Raw genomic sequence first — 14404 nt, 5'->3', positions numbered from 1 at the left:
CCCGGCCCAGCCAGCCCATGCCCCTTCCCGGGTTGCCCTTCACTACAGCCACAGCAGCAACCACTGCAGCGGGGGCCACCCAGCCAGCCGTGCCCGCACCAGCAGCCACCGCCACCAGTGCAGGGCCCACCCTCTTCGCCTCCATCGCAGCCGCTCCCACCTCGTCCACCAGTGGGCTCACCCTCTGTGCCCCAGCAACCACCAGTGGAGCTCCTGGGACTGGGACCTTGGGCTTTAGCCTGAAAACCCCCGGAACAGCTTCTAGCACCTCAACAGTGACATCCACCACTACGGCCACAACCACCACCACTGCCGCCACTGGCTTTGCCTTGAATATAAAGCCTCTGGTGCCAGCTGCGATTTCCAGCAGTGCAGCAGCAGGTGCGACCGCCCTGTCTGGCTCCGGCGCAGCCGCCGGGACAGCCACCTCTGCGGCGATGACCTATGCACAGCTGGAGAGCCTGATCAACAAGTGGAGCCTGGAGCTGGAGGACCAGGAGCGCCACTTCCTCCAGCAGGCCACCCAGGTCAACGCCTGGGACCGCACGCTGATCGAGAACGGGGAGAAGATCACCAGCCTGCACCGTGAGGTGGAGAAGGTGAAGCTGGACCAGAAGAGGCTGGACCAGGAGCTCGACTTCATCCTGTCCCAGCAGAAGGAGCTGGAAGACCTGCTGAGCCCCCTGGAGGAGTCGGTGAAGGAGCAGAGTGGGACCATCTACCTGCAGCACGCGGACGAGGAGCGCGAGAAGACCTACAAGTTGGCGGAGAATATCGACGCACAGCTCAAGCGCATGGCGCAGGACCTCAAGGACATCATCGAGCACCTGAACACATCCGGGGGCCCTGCCGACACCAGCGACCCCCTGCAGCAGATCTGCAAGATCCTCAACGCACACATGGATTCGCTGCAGTGGATCGACCAGAACTCGGCCCTTCTGCAGAGGAAGGTGGAGGAGGTGACCCGGGTGTGCGAGGGGCGCCGAAAGGAGCAGGAGCGCAGCTACCGGATCACGTTCGACTGAGGGACTGGGCGCCGGCCTGCTGGGCCCCTGGGCTCTCGAGCCAGGCTGGCGGCATGCACTGAGGCGCTTGTTCCTCCTCTCAGATGATTGTGCTGTTGAAATTGTTCTGTGGTTTGACTTTTCCCATTAGCAAATAGAAAGTGTTCTCTGCCTTCTGGTCCAGGCAGCGACCTAGTGTGTGGTTTCTGTGTTTTGTCCGGGTAGTTTTGGCCCTTTCTCACCTACTACAGCCACCCACCCATAGCCAAACGATAGAGAAATACCGATTCGCCTAAGAAAAATCTCCCCAGCCAGGACTGGTTGGGCAGCCACTCGGCCCAACGTGGCAGGTACAGTGGAGAAGGACTGAGCAGCTGGCAGCCTGGGCATACAAGATGTGTACTCTTGAAAATTAACCACCGAGACAAGTACATGGTGACCGGGACAGTAGGCTAGAGGATTTCAGAGGAGGAGACGGTCAGCTGAGGGACCTGCGCGGGGACGGAGAAGGTCAGAAGATGCTGAGTGGTCCTCAGGGCTCGCCTCATCCCCTCCTTAGCCGTGCAGACTGCTGCGGCTGATGGCTGCCCTGGGCCTCTAGCACACCAAGCCGGTGGGGCCTGAGGCTGGCCGTGCCTTACTGCACTCACCATTCGATTGTGAGCTCTCCTGGGTGCCCAGCGCAATCCCTGTTACATTTATTCAGTGACCAAACAGTGAAAATGAAACCCAGCAGAACACCAGTCCACAGAAACGCCTGCTGAGGTGACCTCAGTTGCCAGATGACCTCCCCGTGCCAAAGTTAACTTAGCCACAGTAAGGTCCGGGTGTCCCAAAAGCTGAGCCTGGGCTTATCCCGGGGTCTTTGGTGTCTGTTTTTATACTTTGCTGCATTCTCTGAAGTACTGATGATTATGTTGCTTTCCTAAATAAAATCAGTGTGTGAAACAAAACCTGTTGATTGGATAAATGTTAGAAGAAGCTGGCAAGAAGAGCAGGTTCCCCAAGATTCGGTGGACTGCCATCCTTCTGCAAGGGCCGCAGCTAGTGGGACCCGCTCCACTGCACAGATGAGGCTGCCCTTGGGTGAGAGGGGCAGCAGCCGTTTCCTGGAGAATTCAGTAGGCCCTGGTTAGTAGCAGGTCAGCTGCCACCACCCATCCCTTGGACACAGCCATCCCCTCGGCAGCATCCCTGTCTGCCACCTGAGCTAGCTGGCGGGCACTGGTTATGTCTCAGCAGTGGGGAGCAGCTAAAGCCAGGTTGCAGGTTGTGTGGGAGGGTTCACTGGGGTCTGGCACCTGCCCCTTCCTTCAGCTGGTCCCACTAAGTTAGGCCACACATTTGGTGATTTGTAGCTGAGTTTCCCAAACTTCTTGGACCTCTTGGGCTTTGCAGGATTGCTGAAGCCATAGGAGATGGAGGGAAATAAATTAGAGGGAAGCCCCAGCAATCTCCATGGCTGTACCCCAAGAGCACCCCAACACAGTGGGCTTTTTCTACAACCCATGGGTCTTGACCCTGACCTGGATCCTCTTCCCAAAATGAGGCCTTGAGTTCCCCTGGAAAAAAAGCAGCTGGCTGATATTTGACTTGTTCATCCCTTCAAAGCACATCTGTTTTTGGAGCACCTGTTTCATACCAGACCCTGATCTGGCATTGGAATTAGGAAATGGAATGGTATTTTTCTGTGCCCACAAAGTCATTACTGGCAGGAGCCATGTGTGATAAAAGAAGTAGTGTAGTGGTACTGCTCTTGCCTCACAAGTGCAAGGTTCTGAGTTCAATCCCTGGTATGGGGGGGTACTGAGTGTGCATTTCTAATGTATATTCCTATTTGCATATTAAATGAGTAAAGCTTAATTGTTTCCTTAGTTTTGGGAGTTGGGCCAATGTCTTTAGTGTCAGGTATTTAAACCCAGGACTTCCTGCAGGGCCAGGGGTTTAGTTCAGTGGTCCTGCCACCTGCCTCACAAGTGCAAGGTCCCAAGTTTGATCCTGGTACCAAAAAAATAAAATAAACCCAGGACTTCCTGCAAGTTAAGTATACACTACCAGTGAGCTCTACTCCCAGCTCTCTTGTAGTTTAAAAATAAAAACAGTTCAATCCCCAGTACCAAAAAATAATAATAAATAAAAACAGACCTGGGTATGGGGGTGCACACCTGTAATCCCAGCACTCAAGGCTGACCAAGGGACGGGATTTAGCTCAGTGGTTCTGGCACCTGCCTCACAATTCGATCCCTGGTACCCAAAGAGGGGAAGAAAAAAAGGTTGAGTCAAACGGATCTCAGTTCAAGGTCAGCCTGGGCTACATAATGACTTCAAGGCCAGGCTGCCTCATAAATAAGAGTTGAAGTTGTAATATTTTCTCATATCCATAGGGATTTTGGACAACCTACTTTGAAGAACACATGATTAAGGTTTTGGTTACTTTTCTCTCACTGAGACAAAATATCCGACATCCAAAGTTAAAGGGAGGAAATTTATTTAGCTAACCGTTTGTAGAGCTTTTCAGTGATAATCTGCTGCCTCCCTGGCAGAGGGGCGACATTTCCTGGTGGTGGAAGACGGCAAAAGCAACAGCAGGCCTTAATAGTGTCTTTCTGCACCTTTTACCCCAACCAGCACTCACTGGTGGTTTAGTAATCACACCCTCAAACCCCAGCATCACAAGTCTAGGTTCAGCAACCTCTGGAAAAGCCTACGACTGCATGAGGCCTTGCGGGGACATCTAGACACAAACCTTAACAACTAGAATAAGTCGAGGCTCCGCACGCATGGTCTCTGGACCCATGGGAGAAAGGGCTCCAGCAGACATCTTGGGGGAGTCAGCAAGAGGTCCCCAAGATTGCAGCAGGATCAGCAGCTGGGCACTGTTCTGGCTTTATTATAACTGCAGTTTCTCTTTCCAGGAAGAGAACAGGCAGATGCGGCTCCTTGCCAGTCCAGACCCTGGGCTTCCGCTAAGTTCCTCTTCATTAATATGAAGACAAATGTGACTAAATTTGGAATCAGAGGCTTTTAAAGGTGACTCCTTGCTAAGCTCTTACTGCATTTCCTTTCCTCATTTAGGAGTGAGAATGCCAAGTAAATGTCAGGTTATAGCTTTCTTTTAATCTCAGAGAAACTCAGTGATTCCCTGGCTCTCAGCCCAGCCCCTTCCCATCCCCAGGATGAGCCCTGTCAGGCTCAGTCTGACACCAAAAGGGTCAGATTTGTTTGTTTTCTGTGGTACTTGTGTAGCTCTGAGCTACATCTTCAGCTTGCTTTTTTTTTTCAACAGGATCTTGTTCAATCTCTTAAATTTCCTAGGTTGGGCTCAAACTTGGGATTCTCCTGCCTTGGGCACCCAGAGTACTGAGACTACTGGCAGAAGCCTCTCCGGCTCCCCTCCTCCCTGGCTGATTTCTGGCTGTCCAGGGGGTTACTGGGCATGATTTGGGAAGAGACCACATTCACCTCAAGTACAGGCAAATGTACTGCATAAAGTGTAGTCAAAATAGAAAGTGAAGAGTTTTAAATATTTACTATCTACTTAGGACCTTGCACTTGCGAGGCAGATGGCAGTACCACTGAGTTAAATCCCCAGCCCATTGTAAATAGACCTTTAAGAATGAATGGTTTGCTGGGTGTGCTGGTGGCACACACCTGTAATCCCAGCACTCCGGAGGCTGAGGCAGGAGGATCGCTTTGACTTCAAGACCAACCTGGGCTACATAGTGAGTTCCGGATCAGTCTCAACTACATAGTGAGACCCTGTCTCAAGAAACAAAACAAACAAACAACAAAAAAAGAATGAATGGCTTACAAGCCGGGAATAGTGGTGCATGCCTGTAACCCCAGCACTCGGGAGGCTGAAGCAGGTGGTTCGCTGTGAGTTTGAGGCTAGCCTGTGCCTGTATCAAATGAACAACAAAAAAAAAAAACTTGAAATTTTAATTCAGATCTTAGAAACTGGTTTGAGCCTGCACCAGCACACCATTGTTCACAGGTTTTCAGTGAATCCCAGAGTTGTCAAGGTGCTTTAAAATTGTCTTCGAGCCAGGCGTGATGGTGCATGCCTGTTATCCAACACTCAGGGAGGCTGAGGCAGGAGGATGGAAGTTTGAGTCCAGCCTGGGCAATGTAGCAACTTAGTGAGATCTTGTCTCAAAAAACGGGGCATGGAGCTTCTGCTTGCCTAGCATGTGTGAGACTCTGGGTTTAATCCCCAGGACCACAAAAAAAAAAAAAGGCCACCTTCAAAGCAAAAAATAAAAAGGGCTGCGGATGTAGCTCAGTGCAGAGTTCTTAGGTTCAGTCCACAGAACAGAAATAACCAGCCCTCCTCCAACACTCAGGGAAGCAAAACTTCTCGGAGTGAGATCCGTGGGCCTGCGGCACAGCACCACTCACTGGATACCAGGCACTGCAAACTCCCTTCTCACTTCCAGACACCACCCCATTCAGCCTCCACGAAACTAAGTGTTTTTCCCCATCAGGAACCAGACAGTGGCTCAGTGGCACAGCAATTCGAAATTCACAAAAAAAGAACTACACTGTTCCCCAGCCTTGCTTGTAATCCCTGGTGCCCTAGGGGTCCCATTAGATTCCCTGGCTTTTTGTTTTGTTTTGTTTGTTTGTTTTGGGGGTTTTTTTGTTTTTCTTTTTTTGAGACAGGGTCTCACTATGTAGTTGAGACTGACGAACTCACTATGGCTGGTGAACTCAAATCATCCTCCTGCCTCAGCCTCCCAAGTGCTGGGAATACAGGCGTGCACCACCACACCCAGCTCAAGATCCCCTGGTTCTAACTAGACAGACCCCCTGCCACAGCCAAAGGTGATACTGTCACTCAAATGCAGTATGGGCTTTCATTTGATTTGTGGACGTGGGGTCTTACTACATGTTCCAGGCTGGCCTTGAACTCCCTATGTAGCCCAGGCTGGCTTTGAACTTGCAGTGATCCTCCTGCCTCAGCCTCCAGAATGCTGAGATTACAGGTGTGCGCTACCATGCCCAATTTCTCTTATTTGAATCTTAATTCAAATAAACTGAAAAACAGTCTGGAAAATGTAAACATTGATTTACAGGTACTAAGGGGTTAATGCCATTTTAAAATGTGATAGTGAGGCATGGTGGACACACCTGTAATCCCAGCAGTCTGGAAGCTGAGGCAGGAGGATCACCAGGAGTTCGAGGTCAGCCTGGGCTACATAGTGACACCCTATTTTAGACAAATCAAACAAATAAATAAGAAAATGTGATAATGATGCTGCAGTTTTATTTTCTTAGATTTTTGAGGTATTAGTCTGTGTAGCCCATCTGACCTTGAACTCACGATCTTCAGCCTCAAGCACTAGGATCACAGGCCCGCACCACCTTATAGCCCTGCTTTTTTGTGTGTTGTTGTTTTTAATGCAAATAAATCCCTTTTAGATCAGAGGTTGCCAAACTGGCCATACCTCCTGTTTTTGTGAATAAAATTTTATTAGAACACAGCCACACCCTGCTTTTATATTGTGTGTGGTTGTGTCCAGATGGAAGCCATATGGCTGTAAAGCCTCACACATATCCTGAAAAGGTGAAAAGGTTTCCTTGTCTTTGTTGTTGTTCTTGTTTTTTGGAGACAGGGTCTTGTCACGCAGTTCAGCTGACCTTGACCTCATGGAGACCAGGCTGGCCTCAAATTTGTGGTGATCCTCCTGCCTTAGCCTCCCAGTGCTGGGATCATGCCTAGCAACTCATTGCTATTTTAAACAAGTACCCAAAATATTTACCTACAAAGCAATATGATGTCTGGGGTTTACTTTCAGTTAACCCAGTGTCTGTGAGGTGGTGGTGCACTTGGGCCGACCTCTGTCTGTTCCTTTGTATGTCAGAGGCTCCCCAAACCATGCACTTTGGAGAAGGGAGGCCCAGCCCTTCCAAGCCTCCCAACTGCTCTGACCCCACACCAGGACCCGGCGTGTCTGGCCTAACAAGGACAGCAGAACAAAGCCACTGCCATTGGCCTCCGTGCTGCGAGTGCCTGATGATGACTTCTGTCCTGGGCTAACCAGAAAGGCCATGGGTGCCGAGAGAGCCCCCCAGAGCCAGCCATGCAGTGAGTGACCCCCTCTGGAGCCTGCGGTGTTCTGGAAACGAGGGGCAGGAGGGCTCTGAGGAAGGGGACCACTGTCTTGGGGTTCAGGCCAGAGACCAGGGCCACAGTTAAGTCCACCCTCCGCTGTGTGTCCCCGATCCACACCTGGGTCCCCTGACTTTTGCCCAGGCCCCAGGCCAGTCCCTGACCCTCTGTGACTTAAGGCCAGCCCTGCGGTCTTCAGACAGACTGGGAAGAGGGTACAAACATAAGGCAACTGACTTAAGGTCAGCGTTCTGGCCCGCGGGTCGCAGTTGATGACCAAGCTTGTGAGATCACCAACCAAAAGGAGGAAGTTAGGATTCTCGTTGGAAGCAGAACAGCTCCGGGATTTCCAGGCAGGGTCCTCAGGGTGCGGCCACGCGTCCCCTCCATCCAGAGCTGCTGTGGATAGGCAGAGCTCGGGACTGTTTGGCCACCTGTCACAGCGGCTCTGTGGAGCTAAATTGACCAGTTGGAACTCAGGCTCTGTAACCCAGCTAGTTAGCATATAGGCATTCAAGAAAATGGAATTTAAAGCAAAACTAGTTACTTGGAATTTTAAGTTCCTCAGAACAAAGGAACGCATTTGGGAGGAGCTGTACCCCCTGTTGCCTGAGGAAGTCAATTCTCAGCCCAGAGTCCTAGCTCACTCTTCTTATCACTGATCACCAGCTGTCTGGGGCCCTTCCCTAGCTGCCTTTCTCAGAAGCTAATGAACTAAATTTAAAAGGGCCACAGCCAGGGCTCTGGCCGCTGGGTACGTGACCTAAACCCCCCATTAGATCTGTCATTGTGGTTATGAAAGAAAACCAAACAGGGCAGGGTTTTCCCTGCTAAAGACTAGATCTGCCTACAAGGATTAAACTTGATTTCTAGAAACCAAATAAAACCAGGATTTCCCAAAACCAACTGCAGCAAACAGATGTCCTCCCCCCCCCCCCCCCCCCCCCCCCCCCCCCCCCCCCCCCCCCCCCCCCCCCCCCCCCCCCCCCCCCCGCCCCAGCCTCCTGCCGCGTTCTCCAGGCATCCTGTCCTGTCTCCTGCCTCTCATCCGACCCCACACTGTCGTCACCTGGCAGTGTCCCCAGCACACCCAGGAAAGTCCTGTCCTTCTCAGTGGAGGGTCCTGCAGCCCTGCCACCTGGCCCCTCTCAGTGCTTACCTTAGAACAAGCAAGGTGCTGAGTACTACTTCAGACCAACACTGGTTGTTTTGTGTTGAGTACTGGGGCTTGAACTTGGGGCCTTCACACAGCAAGCATTCCCATCCCCTGCCCTTTGGCTGGGCTCAGACTTTTGATCATCTTGCCTCAGCCTCCCAGAGTGCTGAGATTATAAGTATGCACCACCATCCCCATCTGGAGTCTGTCTGTCTTTCTGTAATTTGGAGACGGTCTCACTATGTAGTTCCGGCTGCCCTTGAACTCACTATGCAGCCCAGGGGATCCTCCTGGCTCAGCCTCTCCAGTGCTGAGATTACAGGCACTCACCACCACACCCGGCTTGGGGTGTTTTTTTCCTTTACTTGCAAATGAAGGCAACATGAAATAAGGAAAAAAGCAGTCTCCAGAGTCCTCCAAATGTGACCGCAAACACCCTGCATAAAGGTACCCTGGGATGCAGCCTCTGGCGTTTCTTCTCCTGCTGGCTGTCCCAACTGTGTGCCCCGAGTCCCATGGTTGCTCTGGAGTTAGGCCCAGCAGTGACCCAGGCTGCTGAGAAGTAACTGCCCTCCCTGGGAACACTGAGTAGTCCCCGGAGGTGTTTTAGGTTGTCGCACACATTGGTACTGTGGCTTCCAGGGGGTAGAGGCCAGGGGCCAGTAGGCACAGGGTAGCCACACCCAGAGTTACCTGGCCCCAGATGTCCCCAATCCCAAGGGAGAGGACCTGGCTCTGGTCGTGGATCTGAGCTTGTCCCTGACAGAAGAGTGTGGGGACACTGGCCCAGACTGGGCAGCCACACTAGCCAGGACTTAACTGGGCCTCGGCTTCCCCACTGGAAAGGGAACAGCAGAGCAGTGAAGTTGGCAAGTCAGTGGGGGACTGGCTATCCTGCAGCCTGCTCCCTCCCTCTGCTCTCTAGGGGCTAAGGGCCACTCACCCTGGGGACAGCAAAGCCAGCCCCACCAAGCTGCCCGTGCCCATGGTCCGCCACCTCCACCTTTTATGACAATCTGCTGTCTTTCACTGGTGTGGGACGCGGTTCCCAGGCTACAGGAGCCAGGTGCTCCCGCCTAGCAAGGACTCGGGGCAAGTCCTTCCCCTCTGAGCCCCAGGGTCCACCTTGCCACTGCCCCTCCTGTCACGTGTGGCCCTGTGAGTGTCTCTGGGACTGAAAAGCCCTGAGCACAGAGTGGCCCAGCAGCAGCCCGAGGCTGGAATGCTTGGGGTCCTGGTCCCTGAGAGCTAGTTTTGCAGGCTTCGGCTCTTCTCTCCCATTCAGGCTGGAGGCTCTGTCCAGTGGCCCCCCACCCACACAGTGCCTCTGACTCACTCCTGTGCCCCCCACTCCCCCCAAACCACATCCCTTTTGATGGACTGCGGAGTTTCCCCGGCTCGCTGTCTCTCGGCAATGCCTTCCATCCTGCTCCAGAGAACCAAACCTCCCTCCACCCCAAGAAACACCCCCACTGCTTCTCCACCCCCACGGGCCTCGCGGCTAAAGAGAGCTGTCCTCTGGTTCCGACTCCAGCCCTGCCCCAAGCTGAGCCCACCACAGTACTGACCCAGACCTGCTTGCCCACCTCACCTGGCGTCACTCCATCCTCCCATGTGGCACTGGCCCCCGTTGGAGCCACTACGAGGGGAAGGCTGGGTGGCCCACAGTCACATCTGGCAGGTGCTGGGCCAGAGCCCTCACCTGCTGCCGCCCACCACCAGGACCAGGGCTCCCACTGGCGCAGGCAGCTGAACCTGACCCAGGCACCTCGGTCCCCCTGCCCGAGCTCAGGAAGCAGGCAGAATGTTGGGTTGGTAGGACGGACCCAAGGGCAGCCCCCACCCTCGGCACCAGTACCTCAAGATGTATTTCTAGCTTCTCAACTGCCCCAGAACTATTTGGGGCAAGAGGAAGAAAAGAGAGTTGTTATTTCCTCTCGACACTTTTACCCCTCCGGTCACCCCCTCCAACCTCCTTTGGCCTCCCAGCATCGATGACTCCAGGAAAGCAGTTCCGCCCCCCACACCCAGTGTGCCAGGGGGAGGGGAGGGCGGGGCCCAGGGCCCATTTAAGGAGAGAGAAAGGCTGCGGAGGGACAGAGGGACGCAGGAGCTGGAAGGAGAGGTGCAGAGGCTGGCGGCGGGACAGCGACAGGGACCTGCAGAGACCAGGCCTGACAGGCAGGGCGGAGAGGGGGCAGCAAGACAGGGAGGTGATGAGAAAACAGGCAGAGGCTGGAGGGAACGGGAGGCCCAGGGACTGGTGGGGCAGGGCTGGGGGGCACCTGGCCAGAGAGAAGGGCTGAGCCGGCAGTTGGGTGGGGGACACGCCCTGATCACAGCGGCCCTCGCTTCTCCATCCCAGACGACACCTCCCTCCTGAGCCATGGCCCGGCTGGGTAAGTGTGCGGGGCGGGTACGGTGGGAGCACAGCACTGCGGCACCTGTCCCTGACCCTGTCCCCCCTCTCCAGCCCTGCTCCTCCTCGCCCTGGCCCCCATCCTCTTCAGCCTGGCAGCCTCCCTGGCCTGGAAGACTTCCAGCCCGGACCCCTTCGAGAAATGCATGCAGGACCCCGACTATGAGCAGCTCCTCAAGGTGGTGACCCATGGCCTCAGTCAGACCTTGCAGCCCCAGAAGGTGATTGTGGTTGGCGCTGGAGTGGCTGGGCTGGTGGCCGCCAAGGTGCTCAGTGACGCTGGACACAAGGTGAGAAGCACTGCACGAAGTCTGCCCCGAGTACTTCCTGCTGTGGGCCAGAGTCCTGGGCGGCGAGGGCGGGCGCTGTCCTTTCCCCTGAAAGCTCTGCTCTAGTGTCTGCCGAGAGCCTCCTGCACCCCAGGGAAGTCCCGCTGACCGAAGTGGGGTGGCAGGTGGAGGCAGTGACCCCAGCAGGGGGAAGTGTCCCCTGAGGTCCAACCACTGCCCCACCCCACCATATCCAGGAACGAGAGCTCGCTAGCTGCTTTGCACATGCAGGAAACCACCCCACATTTTCCCTGGCTGGCTGGGAAGTCCCCCAATCCAGCCAGTGGCCTCACTGTTTTCACTCCAGCCCCTGCTACCCTGAGAAAGATAGGGGTCCTTCTGGTCTAGGTCTGTGCTGCTATGGAGATGGAGGAAAGCTGGGGCCAGCCTGGCTCAGCACTCAGGAGCTGAAGAGCCCTGCTCCCCCGATTCCTCAGGTCACCATTCTAGAAGCAGATAACAGGATTGGGGGCCGCATCCTTACCTTCCGGGACCCTAAGACTGGCTGGTCTGGGGAGCTTGGAGCCATGCGCATGCCCAGTTCCCACAGGTGAGGCCTGCCCTGGCCACCTTCAGCCCCATCCCATCCTTGCGCCCAAACAACCAGAACCCCACCTCATCCCCTCAGGCTCCAGCATCTTTCCGTGGTTCTTTTGTGCTAAGGATCAGAGGGCCTTGTGCACTCACTGAGCACCCACCACTGAGCACCCACCGCTGCCACACCCCAGCCCCACACCGGGGTCTGACTCGCAGCTAGACCCAGCCTCCAGCTCAGCCTGCACCTCTCCCACCCCTGTGGTCTCCCTGGCCCCAGCCCTGGCAGTGCAGCTCCCCACAGGCCCAGGCTCCTCCAGCCAGACCCAGCTGGCCCTGCCCCATTCCCTCCAAGCCTCCAGCTCTGACCCCCAGCACCCTCAGGACCCTGGCCCCTGGCCCTTCCCCGTCCCAAACCCCACCATCCTAAGCTCTGTCCCCATTCCCCGGTCATGTCCGGCTCTCACTGCACCCTCAACGAAAACCAACCGGGCTCCTCCTCACCCAGTCCTGTCCTGGTTCTGCCCTCAGCCTTCTGGCCTCGTCTCCTTTCACTCCTGTCTAGCCGAAGCCTCGTGCACAGCCCCGCAGGGCCTTCTCCAAGCTTGGATAGGGACAGGGCCCCCCAAACCCAGCCCTCACCCCGCCTCCCCACTCCCTCAGGATCCTGCACACACTCTGCAAGAGCCTCGGGCTCAACCTGACAAAATTCACCCAGTATGACGAGAACACGTGGACAGAAGTGAACGGTGTGAAGCTGCGGAACTATGTGGTGGAGAAGATGCCCGAGAAGCTGGGCTACAAGCTGCGCCCCGAAGAGAGGGACCACTCCCCAGAGGACATCTACCAGATGGCTCTCAACAAGGTAGGCGCCGCCCTCCAGCCCCAGCTGCCACCCCAGCTGCCGCGAACGGTGCTGCTCCCACAGCCCCACCAGCATCCCATGGACGACCTCACCTTTGGGCCACTGTCCCAACTTCGTGCGGCTACCTGAAGCTGCTTGTCCCAAGACCCAGACCTGCGCCGTGACCCAGCCAACCCCAGGACCCTCCGCCTGCTGCGCCCAGCACAGGTCCCTAAACCCACTCAGATCCCCAGGGCCCCACCACGGCTGGGTCCCACCTCCGTCCCGGCCCACCCGGTCCCCATCGGGTCCCTTGGACCTTCACCCCAGCCTCTGCCGTGGCCGCCCAGCCCCCGGCCGCCCCAGCCTGGCTCCAGATGGGGCTCCACACACAGCTGACCGTGTGGCCTCCCCGTGCCTCAGGGACAGTCCCTACCCCAGGCTCAGGGCCAGTCCAGTGCTCTTGCCTCCTCCACTCTGCTTCAGCTGCTTCTCTCCCAGGGACCCCTACTACCTGGACGTCCTCCCAGCGCGCCACATGCACTGTGCTTGCTTGCTTGTTTGTTGCTTTCTTAAAATGAGATCTTGCTACGCAGTTCAGGCTGGCCTTGAACTCACTGTGTAGCCCAGGCTGGCCTCAAACTCCCCGATCCTCCTGCTTCAGCCTCACGTGCTGGGACCACAGGAGCGTGCCACCACGCCCACGCTCCGAGCTTCGGAAGCCCACTGTGCAGCCCACTGTTCCCTGTGCCCTGACCATGCCCCTGCCTGGAGTGCCTGCCTTCCCCTCCAGAGAGCCAATTCCCGGGTCCCCTCTTCTAGGAGGCTTCCTGACACCTGAGGGGAGCTGGCCCTGCTGCTCTGAGTGCCTGAGTGCCCCTTGTCCATGTCCCCTCCTGAACTCTCCCAGTCCCTGGGCCCTGACACTGCAGTGCAGGGGGTCCAGGGAGATTTGAGCTGCGGGAGTTGGGGGTGAGGGAACACATCCTTCCTCGGGGACCTGCTGGCATGAGGGACACTGTGACAAGGCTTGCGGGAGGGGCTGAGACTTTAGTCACTCTTTCCCTGGCAAAGGGGAGGCAGGAGACCCTGGGTGCAGAGGTGAACATTGTTCTGCACAACTAGGGCTGCTGTCAGGAAGGGTGACCAAGGGGTGGGCAGGGCCTGGAAGTTACCTGGCTCCAGATGCCCAGAAGCCACAGAGGGCTGAGGGCAAAGGGTACTCAGCTCTCTGGGTCCACAACCAGCCAAACATAATTACCACGCCGCAGGACACCACGTGACTGAGACAGATACAATCGCACCTTCACAGAGCTCACAGAACACCACTGACGTAGGGATGGCGTAATCACAGTACTTAGGCAGCTGAGGCCTGAGGGTTATTGCCAAGTTCCAGGCCAGCCTAGACTGCGTAGTGAGATCTCTCTGTCTCTGTCTCTGTCTCTGTCTCTCTCTCACAAGAAGCAGGGATGAGCATGGGGTGAGATGGGATCAACTCTAAGATGTCCCCAAGTGGTGACATCTGAGTCGCAGCTGAGGTCAGAGCTGAGGGCACAGACTGCATGGACAAGGGCCTGGGGCGTGGAAGGAAAGCGGTAAATGGCTGGCTGTGGGCAGAAGCAGAAAGGGCACCCGGACCTCAGCATCCAGCAACCCAGCACCATCTGCTTGGTCCACGACAGGCCCTTAAAGATGTCAAGGCGCTGGGCTGCAGAAAGGCGATGAGGAAGTTTGAAAGACGCACACTCCTGGTGAGTGGGGCCTCACGAACGCCCCCCGGGGGTCGGGAATGGAGCCGGCAACCCTTCCTCCTCGCCTCCCTCCCTCTTCTGTCCTGAGAAGCGGGAGCCCATCGCCAAGGTCCGGGGCACAGAACTCGAGCTGGGGAGGGGACCCCGCGGGAGTGCAGGCCGAGGGGCAGGTGCAGCCTGGCTGGGCCCTGACGGGCGCCGGCGGGATTCCCCAGGAATACCTCCGCGGGGAGGGCAACCTCAGCCGGCCGGCAG

At 56.0% G+C, this 14404-nt stretch overlaps 2 protein-coding genes across 2 annotated transcripts in view; one reads left to right on the top strand and one right to left on the bottom strand.

The window, feature by feature from the left end:
- Nup62 (nucleoporin 62) overlaps window positions 1–1416 on the top strand; it is a 22317-nt gene extending 20901 nt beyond the window's left edge. The window contains exon 3 of the mRNA XM_033765902.1: window positions 15–1416. Within this exon, the coding sequence (XP_033621793.1) occupies window positions 15–1025 (1011 nt within the window). The 3' untranslated portion in view covers window positions 1026–1416. The remainder of the gene's footprint in view (window positions 1–14) is intronic.
- Window positions 1417–1466: 50 nt separating this feature from the next.
- The window catches only part of Tbc1d17 (TBC1 domain family member 17), a 23117-nt gene continuing 10179 nt past the window's right edge, over window positions 1467–14404 (bottom strand). Inside the window, exons 18-19 of the mRNA XM_010640876.3 lie at window positions 3028–3042; window positions 1467–1495 (exon numbers count right to left, since the gene is read on the bottom strand). Coding sequence (XP_010639178.1) covers window positions 1467–1495; window positions 3028–3042 — 44 coding nt within the window. The remainder of the gene's footprint in view (window positions 1496–3027; window positions 3043–14404) is intronic.

This window comes from Fukomys damarensis, unplaced genomic scaffold, assembly GCF_012274545.1.
Source record: "Fukomys damarensis isolate Sample0158 unplaced genomic scaffold, DMR_v1.0_HiC HiC_scaffold_19, whole genome shotgun sequence".
Lineage (NCBI taxonomy): Eukaryota > Metazoa > Chordata > Mammalia > Rodentia > Bathyergidae > Fukomys > Fukomys damarensis.
The sequence above is the reverse complement of the archived record's forward strand: the minus strand, read 5'-3'. Positions and strand labels throughout refer to the sequence as shown.